General features: G+C 40.8%; 1 protein-coding gene across 3 annotated transcripts in view; it reads right to left on the bottom strand.

Annotated features, from left to right (window-relative positions):
- The window catches only part of PTPRG (protein tyrosine phosphatase receptor type G), a 704,217-nt gene that overhangs the window by 32,875 nt on the left and 658,800 nt on the right, over positions 1 to 12,542 (bottom strand). For all 3 annotated transcript variants that reach the window (XM_026679640.2, XM_026679650.2, XM_087954524.1), the window contains exon 14: positions 12,335 to 12,426. In XM_026679640.2, the coding sequence (XP_026535425.2) occupies positions 12,335 to 12,426 (92 nt within the window). The remainder of the gene's footprint in view (positions 1 to 12,334; positions 12,427 to 12,542) is intronic.

The following is a 12,542-nucleotide window of genomic DNA, read 5'->3' as shown; positions in this document are numbered from 1 at the left end:
CTTATTTCCAGGTTAAATCTCTCCTTGTTCAGTTTCCATCCACTATTCCTTGTCTAGCCTACAATACTAATAATATATAAGGTACAATAATGTACCTTGGGTCATTTGGAAATCCCAAGTATTATGTCATCTGCAAGATGACATCATTATGTAAGTGTGTTTACTTTTGGATATAGTGTAATGTGTGAATGTGCTCATTGAACAAGGCAAAGAAACTTTCTATGGAATGATTTCAAAGCATGATTGGTTACTGCCCTTTTCTGCAATTTTGTATTCCCATTAACTTCACTCTGTCTCATATAATCTTCCCTGTTCCATACTTTTCTTCATTATATTCTAGGCACCAATTTTTCTCTCTCCACACACTATAAAATATTTTGCTTTCATTCTTATGTTTTGCAGTAATCATTCTCTTATATGCATTTTTATCCTCCATTAACTCTTTCACTTCATCATTCCACAAAGCATCTTTTTTCATATTTCCATTAGCCTAACCTCACAGACTTATAGGTGATTTGGAAAGATGATTTATTTACTCTCTTCCAAGCATCTCCCATATCCATTTTCCTTACATCTACTTTCCATCCCTTAATCTGGATGGATTAATCTATCTTTCTATTTACTGCTACAGAGGCCTTAAATCCTTCTTTCATAGATTTTCTAATCTTCTCTCAAATCCTTTCTTGAGTCTATTAAAAACTGATCTGTTCCATATTTAGAATCTCTCTGCATTCTTAGCTCCATTATTAATTACTTTTCCATCATAAGGAGTGAAATCAAATCAAATTATGGCTAATCAATTATGTTTTGGGATTAATCTGTTTGCCCTTTTTAGACTATGAATTTGAAACACTTCCTTTTTTTAAGCACATGCCAAAAATTAACCATTCCGTTTAATTTTTGGTTTTCTAAAAGGCCCAATAATTTCTTCAGTGCTTTTTTTTCCCCCACCCACTCATTCATGTCAAATAACAGAATATCTTTTCTCTTCCAGGTCATTTTTATGCCAAATGTTGCATAATGTTTCTCAAAATTTAGCCCTGCTTATTGATCAGTGTTCACAGGATCAACTTTGTCCTTTCTGTTAGAATCTCCCTCCTTCCTTCCTTCCTTCCTTCCTTCCTTCCTTCCTTCCTTCCTTCCTTCCTTCCTTCCTTTCCTTCCTTCCTTTCCTTCCTCCCTCCCTCCCTCTCTCCCTTCCATTTCATTTCATTATTTCTGACTTCACAAATTGACTGAATAAGTAACTTTCACAATGTCACCATTTAATATGCATTTATTATGACAGCAATAATATGGGAAAACATGCCTTATATAGCAAATAGCAAAAACATGCCTTATATAATAAATAGCAAAGATGTTATGCAAAACAGGTTTTAATAGGTTTTAATAATCTGTATTTCAGTACAACAAAATAGTAACCAAAGTTAGTCGAGTGCTATGTCATCTTTAATGTGAACTAGTTTTTGACACAGTGGCTGAAAAATTAACAACTTTTCCAAATTTACATTACAGTTACTTTATGGAATTGATAACATTTTGGCTTTCTCATGTTCCCCCCTGTCTTGTCTGACCTGACTATGGAACTGCCATCTTTGTTGAGTGGCTGCATTGCAATGTTTCATGAGTATGCAAAATCACAAAATCAACTCTGACATTTTGAATCATACAAGAATAAGCCTATCTTCATGAAGTAGCTGTTTAGCTATGTTTTGAGTAGGCCCGCTGAGTTCAATGAGACATGTTAGTCATGCTTGAAATTATATGTTATGAATTTCAATGGACGTTTATATCGGTAATTTGCCTTTTTCATTGAACAGGTGCCTGCCTGATTTTAGCCTGAATTTATCTCACAAAGCCTTTTAAAATTCTTTCTAGCTAGGAACATCTGCAGGTGGAGTCAAAAGAATTACACGATGGTAGGCCCAAAACTGTAGAAACTGAAGCCATGCCTCTTTTTAAACTAATCATTAATCATACCAGTCCATATACCCACCTTTCCTGAGGCAGGGGTGGGATGCAAATATTTTTACTACTAGTTCTGTGGGCATGGCTAGATGGGTGTAGCTAAGTGGGCATGACCATGTGACTGGGTATGTGTGGCTTCTTCTTTTTTTTGCTCCATTTTTTTTTTGCCTCCTGGACCTCAGGGAAGCCTCCTGGGCGAAGCAGTAACATAGCGAGGGGGATCCTGACTCAGCTAATCATCGGAACAGCTGATCGTCAGGAAGAAAACAAAAAAGAAATACCGGTTTGACCGAATCGGTAGTTGTTTTTTTACTACCAGTTCGGCCGAACAGTAACATTTTTTACTACTGGAAGGATGGAAGGCTGAGTCAACCTTGAGCCAGTGGGGATTGAACCCCTAGCAGTCAGCAGAATTAGCCTGCAATACTGCATTCTAACCACTGCATCACCACACAGTGGTGCTTACTCTCCATGCTTTACTTCTATTCTTAGCATCATTGGTAAAACTTGATTACTTTTGAGTTTTTACTCAGTCTTTGAAGTTTGGATTATCCATCTATACTTTTCCTTTGTGACCTTACCCATTTCCTGTATGTGTCACCTTAGATTTCAGATCATGTTGTTATGGCTTCTGTTGTTGTCCTCCATATTTTATCCTCATTGGAACTGTTTTCAACTTCTTTTTTAAACCTCTGTCTTTAGTATCACCCATCCTCTCACACATATTGAGCTATTTTTCCTGAAATATTTTTCTTCCAACATATCCTATGCATCATTGTTCTGAGTTTATAAAATTAGCTGTTTTGAAGCATCTAATATAGAAGAGAATATTTGTAGATCAGGGCTGAACTGTAGAGTCCTTAGTGTTCTCTGAGCTTGATTAACTTTATGCAGACATTTTGTTAGCAAATTATGTAACATCTTCAGTGGTAGAAGGCAGTGGGGTTTGTTCCCTTTTTGTATATTAGCTACTTGCCTTATCAGTGTTGGTGGGAGTGTTCTTGGTGGTTTCTTGATTAGGTTATTGTTTACTGTTATCTGAGTTGGTAACAGACAAATCAGCCATCAACAGGCACATAAAGCTAAACAACATCTAGATACTATTCAAAAAAGACAATCACAAGCCAAAAAGGAAACAAAAAGACCAAGATACAGTATCTTCTCACCAGCAGTCAACACCCAGATGAGCAGAGTTAAGGCCAAGATTAACACAACACCAACAATTAAGAAGTAAGCAATATCCCAATCAAGCGACTAAGTTAAAGAATGTTTGAGTTTGTGATTTGTTCACTTTAGATTTATCAATAAGCCACATATTGTGGAAAAGTAGACAGTCAAGGATACCTGAAGTTTGAGAACTCCACATTCTAGTAGGCAGACCTGTTAGAAAAAGTCATCTCTTTGACATTATTATTTTTGTTTATGCATGTTATAGAGCTTCTCAAATAAAATCTTAAGCAAATTTAAAGGAAATTGTTGCAAGGAGGTAATTTATCTAACTGTTGCTTTAAAACCTTCTACTGTGACAGGAAAAATGTGGTTCGGAAATCATAACTGTTTTAGTCTTCTGAAGAAATGAATGACATCCTATCACATCTAATAAAGAAACCTATTAGTTACTCAGCCTATATTTTATTTGGGCAAGTTGTTTCTTACTAGGGATTCACTAGTATCACAATCAAGTCCTACCATAAAAAATAAAATGCTGAAATAAATAATGTTCCTAAATGTATAAGATTCAGATCTATTTTGGTACTTTCCTCAATGCTGTGCTAATACATCCTTCAGTTGTGTCTTTATGAATATAATGTAACCCTGTTGTAAAATTAGCTTTAACATTAAATCTGATTGTTTTACTGAATATTAGCCCACATCATCCATGCAGAGCAACTGTGGTTCTGCCATTTAATAATCAAACAGTTTGACCAATTTGAGGAACAAATAAAGGCCCTTCTCCCTTATCTCCGAATGGACATATTACTATGTCCTGATGTTGAGCTGATAGTACCTACTCCAGGGGGGCTCAAATGTTGTACTGCCTATATCTCTTCAACTTCTTGTAGGAGGCAGGCCTGGGATATGAGGCTAGCAGACTGTGCAGCTTTGAGCAAAACCTTTTTATTAGATCACTATAATGGACTGAAAGCTCTTTGGCCAAGTGTGGGATGGAATAAGAACTGAACTCAGTCTTCTGTGCTTGGGGTGGGTGGATGAGAACAAAGAGAGGGGACTGACTGTTTAATGAGGCCTGTGTGTCCGTGCTTTGGCAAAGCCTTGCCATACATTTGCAAACAGAGGGAGAGGGAGAGGAAAGAAAAGAAAAGAAGTTAAGACTATTTGATGTATTTATTTTGATTGTGCCTTTATTATTTTTATAAATAACTCAATGTGGCAAACATGCCTAATATTCCTTCCTCCTCCTATTTTCCCACCCTGTGAGGTGAGTTGAGTGAGAGTGAGTGACTGGCCCACAGCCACCTAGTTGTCTTTCATGCCTTAGGTGGGACTAAAACTCACAGTCTTCTGATAATCGGCTCAAAGCCACGCAGTTAACTTTCATGTCTAAGTTGGGATTAGAACTCATAATTTCCTGGTTTCTAGCCTGATGCATAGAATATAGAATCATAGGGCTGTGTTCTATGTTCTATGCGTCAGGCTAGAATGGGTCTGATGGCTTTAACCATTAGACTAAACTAATTGGTGAAAAATTATAGAATTGGAGTCATTTTAAACAACTAGTAAGACTACACTTACTAATGCCACGTAATGGAGTTATTAGCTACTACTGCCGCGTAATGGAGTGAGCTCCTGTTACTTGTCCCAGCTTCTGCCAACCTAGCAGTTTGAAAGCATGTAAAAATGCAAGTAGAAAAATAGGGATCACTTTGGTGGGAAGGTAACAGCGCTCTGTGTGCCTTTGGGGTTTAGTCATGCCAATCACCTGACCATGGAGACATCTTCCGACAGCGCTGACACTTCGAGATGAGCATCAACCTCCCCTAGAGCCAGAAATGGCTAACACATATGTGCAAGGGGAACCTTTACCTTAAGACTACACTATCAATAGATTTGGTGTTGCAGCCAATATAGGCGTTACATGATGGCAGGCTTTGGCTGTGATTCAGGTAATGGGAAGACTTATTTTTTTCAGCAGCCTAGGTTTTTGAGATCTTTTTCTTAGAGAATAGTAGATAAGCAATAAGTATGCATCTTCCCATGATATGACTGACTGGGTTTAGTTAGTTTAACTGGGTCCATGAGCCAAATTTGATTGTTTCAGAATCTTCTGGTATTCCCAAATTCACATGACCACCAAGCCACGCCCACCGCCCAAGCCATGCCCACAGAACTGATTGTTAAAAATTTTGAATCCCACTCTTGCTGTCAGTGTTTGGTATTTCTCTAGGTTGCATAGTGGAGATGATTATGAATTACAATGAGGACTCAGATTTTCAACATAAATTCACATAGATGAAAGCCTACTGATACGTTATTTAATTTTATGTTCTGAAATGAAGTAAATTTCCTCAGATGAAAGTAGGACAGTTAAATTATTAGACAAGTCTGCCTTTGTGGACTTATATTAATGTAATGTATTCTGGACATGTTAAAAATCCTCACAGGACTGAGTTTTTTTTTTTAAGAGAAGTGCAGGATATTTCACAGTTTTAGATACACTGTCAAATTGCTTCCAGTGTGTCTGTATAACTAAATCAAATTAGGTTCACTCAGCTCAATGAAACAGCAGTACAGTTCCACAGAGACATATTTAACTATCAATTTAAAACTACTGCAGGGTTATCACTAGCAAATAAGATTATTATAAGGAGCTGGCATTTGTGGATACTGTACCTCATTCTGGGTATTCTACCTGAATGACCTCTTTACAAACTGCTAATTCATTAAAGCTGGAAATGTTCAGGGCAGATAACAGATCTACCAAAAGGCAACAATCTCCTCTATAGTTTCTATGCAAGATGGGAGTGAATCAGAAAGGCACTTTTCCATTCATTTTGGTTGATCTCCTCTGACACAGTTCAGTTGATCACATGGTGCCCTCAATGGGATGAAATATTCTAAGTATGGTCTGACCAATGCAGAAGAGAGAACAATGACTTAAAGTTCCTGATTTCAGTGTCTGCTCTAAACATGACTACATCTGGATCTGTTAGAGAGAAGGATCAGGGGAGACATGATAGCAGTCTACCAATATTTGAGGAGCTGTCGCAGAGAGGAAGGGGTCAAGCTATTTTCTAAAGCACCTGTAGGCCAGACAAGGAATAATGGATGGAAACTGAACAAGGAGAGATTTAACCTGAAAATAAGGAGAAACTTTCTGACAGTGAGAACAATCAACCAATGGAACAGCTTGCCTTCGGAAGTTGTGGGAGCGCCATCACTTGAGACTTTCAAGAAGAGATTGGACTGCCATCTGTCAGAAATGGTGTAGGGTCTCCCGCTTGGGTGGGGGGTTGGACTAGATGACCTACAAGGTCCCTTTCAACTCTGATTATCTGTTATCTGTTCTTACATGTACAAGATCATTTCACTTAATTTCACTTATATATTCCTAGTGTGGTGTGTGTATGTGAGAGAGAGGGGGAGGGGAGAGAGAGAACTTTTAGGGCATAGAAGTAAAGAGTTGAAGCCCAACAGCAATATTACTTATTAATGAATTTCCTACCACTTATTTCCAAAATGTTGTTTAATCGTCTATTTAAACCACTATACTCCATTTCTTCCCTTAAAAAGAAGAAATAGGTCAGTTGGCCCCAAAATGTACCAAAGAAAAACTGCAAGTAGCCATCATTTAAAACATTCACACATACCCTAGACCAGGGGTGGGCAAACTACGGCCCGGGGGCCACATCCGGCCCGTTGGTCTGTCCAATGTGGCCCGCCCCTGAAAAAAAATCACTGCCATTGGTCTGTCCAATCTGGCCTGCCCCTGAAAAAAATCGCTGGGTATGGCGTATTGCCCTGTGCCGCGTGGCCCCCAAAGCTGCAAAACAGTGTGGAGCGATCTAGGGGTAGGAAAGAAAAGAAATTTGCAAAGGCCTCGGCTGGGGTTCGAAATCACCTTCGAGTGCGACCTCTCGAAGGTGAGTCCCCCCCGATCCCCCCTTTTTCCGGGGCTTCCAGGCTTAAACTTTGCAAAGGCAAAGCTTGCAGGCTGGAGCGTCTTCCCGCCGAGGAGAGCGGGAAGGGTTCCACCCAGCGGGCGGGGCGGGCTGCTTGGAGCCACCTAAAGCTAGGCCGCTGCTGGTGGAGCCTTGCCCTGTCTTGGTGCCCCATTTCCCGGCTCGGCGGTCCTGCTCGGGTGGCACTTTAAAAGCCTGCTCCCAGCACCCGAGCAACTTCCCAGCAACTTTCGGCTTCGTTTTAACTCGCGGGCGCCAGGCATGATATTCCGCTCTGGAAAAAAAATCGGGGCCGGCCAAAAGAGACCCCCTGCCGCGCGCCCGGGAGTGCCTGCTGCTTTCCCTTGCCGGGGCCGGGCGGCGGCGTGTTGCACGGAGGCTGGTCTGTGGCTGGCCCAGCTCCCTTTTCCTGCCGCTCAGCGGCCTCCGCTCGCACCGCCCGGGCTCCGCTCAGGTATCCGGCTGGGGCTGTCAGGAGTTGCTACCGCCGGTGCAGCTCCACGCGGCTCCAGTCCCGCGTTGCCTCGGGAAGGGAAAGGCAAAACCAGGAGCCGCTGCTGCCGTTGCAAAGCACCGCCGTGGCTCTTCCTTTTGCCTTTCCTTCCTGAGGCAACGGACTGGAGCCGCGATGCGCGCCGGCGGTGTGCAACTCCTGACTCAGGGGGCCTCCGAGGGGAGGGGAAGGAGGAGAAGGGGGAAGAATGGGGGGGCAATTCCCAAAAAATCTTGTGCTGACCCGGCCCGTCTGTCAAATTTTAAAAGTCAATGCGGCCCCCGAGCCAAAAGTTTGCCCACCCCTGCCCTAGACTTTCATAATTATGAATCCAAGATCAGGTGTTTCCTTTTGCTAAGTGCTCTATTCCAGCTGTCTCTAACCTATCCTCTAGTCATGCTGCATTATCCTTCCCATCAACGTCAATGGCCTTGCTGGCTGGAAATGATTAAAGATCTAGCCCAAGGGTCTTCAAACTTGGCAAGTTTAAGACTTGTGGACTTCAACTCCCAGAATTCATGAGCTAACATGACTGGAGGAGGAATTCTGGGAGTTGAAGTCCACAAGTCTTAAAGCTGTCAAGTTTGAAGATCCCTGACTAGCCCCATGTATCTAAGAAAGAAGAAAGATGTTTGTACAATGGCTTGGGTTTCTGCATTAAACAGTAGGAGGGAAAACTATATTTTGAAATTTTTCAGTTGGTTTAATTTTTATATAACAAGTTAGCATATGAAATAAAGAGCTGGATCAGACATTTATTCCCTAGTATTCTGCTTTGTCTGTATCTTGGTAGATTTTTAAAGATTAAAGCTTTTACACATTAGTGTAAAGGTGTTAGTCTTTTGTCACAACAGCTGAAAAGCTCCTTCGACCTAAATCCTTTGAATATGTATGCTCATCTTGTTCATCTTTTATAAGGTAACTTATGCACTTCAGAAAAATATGGGAAACAGAAACAACATAGTAAACATATACACTGCTCAAAAAAATAAAGGGAACACTTAAAACAACACAATGTAACTCCAAGTCAATCACACTTCTGTGAAATCAAACTGTCCACTTAGGTAGCAACACTGATTGACAATCAATTTCACATGATGTTGTGCAAATGGAATAGACAACAGGTGGAAAGCATAGGCAGTTAGCAAGACATCCCCAATAAAGGAGTGGTTCTGCAGGTGGTGACCACAGACCACTTCTCAGTTCCTATGCTTTCTGGCTGATGGTTTGGTCACTTTTGAATGCTGGCGGTGCTTTCACTCTAATGGTAGCATGAGACGGAGTCTACAACCCACACAAGTGGCTCAGGTAGTGCAGCTCATCCAGGATGGCACATCAATGCGAGCTATGGCAAGAAGGTTTGCTGTGTCTGTCAGCATAGTGTCCAAAGCATGGAGGTGCTACCTGGAGACAGGCCAGTACATCAGGAGACGTGGAGGAGGCCATAGGAGGGCAACAACCCAGCATCAGGACTGCTACCTCCGCCTTTGTGCAAGGAGGGACAGGAGGAGCACTGCCAGAGCCCTGCAAAATGACCTCCAGCAGGCCACAAATGTACATGTGGCTGCTCAAATGGTCAGAAACAGACTCCATGAGGGTGGTATGAGGAACTGACGTCCACAGGTGGGGGTTGTGCTTACAGCCCAACACGGTGCAGGACGTTTGGCATTTGCCAGAGAACACCAAGATTGGCAAATTCGCCACTGGTGCCCTGTGCTCTTCACAGATGAAAGCAGGTTCACACTGAGCACATGTGACAGATGTGACAGGGTCTGGAGACGCCGTGGAGAATGTTCTTCTGCCTGCAACATCTTCCAGCATGACCGGTTTGGCAGTGGGTCAGGGATGGTGTGGGGTGGCATTTCTTTAGGGGGCCACACAGCCCTCCATGTGCTCACCAGAGGTAGCCTGATTGCCATTAGGTACCGAGATGAGATCCTCAGACCCCTTGTGAGACCATATGCTGGTGCAGTTGGCCCTGGGTTCCTCCTAATGCACGACAATGCTAGACCTTATGTGGCTGGAGTGTGTCAGCAGTTCCTGTAAGACGAAGGCACTGATGCTATGGACTGGCCCACCCATTCCCCAGACCTGAATCCAATTGAGCACATCTGGGACATCATGTCTTGCTCCATCCACCAACGCCATGTTACACCACAGACTGTCCAGGAGTTGGGGGATGCTTTAGTCCAGGTGTGGGAGGAGATCCCTCAGGAGACCATCCGCCACCTCATCAGGAGGATGTCCAGGCATTGTAGGGAAGTCATACAGGCACGTGGAGGCCACACACACTACTGAGCCTCATTTTGATTTGTTTTAAGGACATTACATCAAAGTTGGATCAGCCTGTAGTGTTTTTTTCCACTTTAATTTTGAGTGTAACTCCAAATCCAGACCTCCATGGGTTGCTACATTTGATTTCCATTGATAATTTTTGTGTGATTTTGTTGTCAGCACATTCAACTATGTAATGAACAAAGTATTTAATAAGAATATTTCATTCATTCAGATCTAGGATGTCTTATTTTTGTGTTCCCTTTATTTTTTTGAGTAGTGTAGTTCATTGCATAGGGACTGCCAGGTTGGAGATGATTATTTATGCTATTTCTGACATTCTAGGGGTGAAGATTACATATAGTATATGTCTATGGAGATTCTCAGTCAACCAGGTCATGGTTGTCCCGAAGGTGCTTTTTCAAGAGGCAAATGAACTTTCTGGTTTTTCTCTGAAGATACTTCGCTTCTCATCCAAGAAGGTGAAGAAGATTCTGGGATGAGAAGTGAAACATCTTCAAAGAAAAAACAGAAAGTCCAGTTGCCTCTTGAAAAAAGCACCTTTGGGATGAGATAAAATAATGTGCTATGCAATAAGAAGGTGAGAAGAATGTTATAGAGAAGTGAAGGGCATTAATACACTTCGATAACTAGTTCCAGACAATTCTGATATATTTTACAGCTAACAGGATACAAGAAGAAAAGCTATGTCAGATCATTACCTAGAGACTTTTTTGGAGACAATTTTACAGATTTTTTAAAATCCAGTTAAACAAGATCAACTTTCAGTAACTACATCCCAAGTGACATACATACATACATACATACATACATACATACATACATACATACATACATATATATATACACGCTCAGGTGACCATTTTAAAGAGAATATATTCTGATCACGGTGTGTTATAAAACTTTCACCATCTGAAGTGCTAATAGAAGCCATAAATTCATACAAATTTCTTTAGGGGGCCGCACAGCCCTCCATATGCTCGCCAGAGGTAGCCTGACTGCCATTAGGTACCGAGATGAGATCCTCAGACCCCTTGTGCGACCATATGCTGGTGCGGTTGGCCCTGGTTTCCAATTTGTTCATCTTTATATGACACAGTTTGATCATAATTATTTCTAAAGATTTTTCAAAAGAGTCGAAGAGGTTTTGCACAGTTTTCACAGTTATTCATTTGTAACTTGGAGCAGGTCATCTTTTCCTAACTTGGTCTTCTATCAGATGTGTTGGAATTTAGCTCCCAAATTCCCTGACCATCATATTAAACATGAGCTGGATGAAGTAACAGCAACTTTCCATTTTTCGATCATCTCTGAACAGTATTGATCAATTGCAAAACTCACATCACTGAGTTCTTTAACCAATATAGTACATTATAGGCAAAAAGAAAACAAATAACATAATCTTATTACAATACCCTTTACAACCTGTCAGAGAAAAACCATGACATTCCATAATCACTTTGAAATATACATTAGGCTTCCTTTTTAAAGGAATTAAAAACAGTATACAGCTATAATCAATAATCTTCCCATCAGTGGAATTCAGCTCACATTCACACAAAAAAATCATTGTATGTAGGCTTATTTTAAGCCATTGATAATAAAAGAATGAACAAACTGTGAAAGGATAAAACATGCATTTAATTCCTAAATAAAAATGAGAGCCAAATCTGTTTATACTCTAGAATAATCCTAAGTATGTTCTTAGCATCGAGCTAAAACTGACAAAGTCCAAAAAGATTTACAATATTGAACAGCTATAATTCTGCTCACCCCAAATAAAGCTACTTCATTTGGTTATATAAAAAGATGTTTACTAACTCATTTTTTAAAAAGCTGGAAACAAAATTGAATTAAACTAAAATGCTGGGATCTGATGACCTACCTACATGGCAGTATCCTGGCAAACAGAAGTATGTATCCAAGAGCTTGCTTTTCCTAAACCAAAATGCTATTTGTGTCAAAATCCATATACTGTATATTGAGCTGGAAGAACTGGCAGTGAATAACATGTTTTTCTTCTAAATATCAATACACAGGATTATGCTGCCCATTTACCTCTAAGCAGACATTGCTGAACATTTAAGATGAAGATTTTGAACTTCAGTAGAAAAGGCAAATGGAATTAAAGACTCCTTCAGGACAAGATACTAATTCTATAGGACATCTAGAGGTTTCCTTTGTGAAACCATCAAGAGGGTTTCATCCAAAGAAAAAAAAGTTAAACTCCACACAAAGCCTTTTACTCCATTTTAAACCATTACTGTACAGAAACATAAACCACAAGAGGCTCAAACCATAGGAAAAAAATGATAGGACTGTGAAGTGCAACTGATTTTAATTGTACCCAAACAATTCATAAATTGTTAAGCAAATCCAAACGGTTGCATCTATGATCAAACCAAGGCATGAACGAATGAGGCAAGGCCTTACTCACCTGGGATGGGAATAATGGGAACAATTTCGTTTGGTACCACCCGAGGAGAACTGCTGTCTTCTACATAGAAATGAGCTGTCTGGAAACATTTTCTGCAAATGGAAGAGAAACTGCATTACAACCTTCAGGGTTTAGGGGCACTTTTGTTCAAAATCAAACATTTCAACAGGCCAGTTTCAGCAAGTCCACTTCTCCCCTAATGCCGATG

The sequence above is a fragment of the Notechis scutatus genome, chromosome 2 (assembly GCF_049901735.1).
Source record: "Notechis scutatus isolate UNSWTSFEM ecotype Mainland chromosome 2, rNotScu1.2, whole genome shotgun sequence".
NCBI lineage: Eukaryota > Metazoa > Chordata > Lepidosauria > Squamata > Elapidae > Notechis > Notechis scutatus.
The sequence above is the reverse complement of the archived record's forward strand: the minus strand, read 5'-3'. Positions and strand labels throughout refer to the sequence as shown.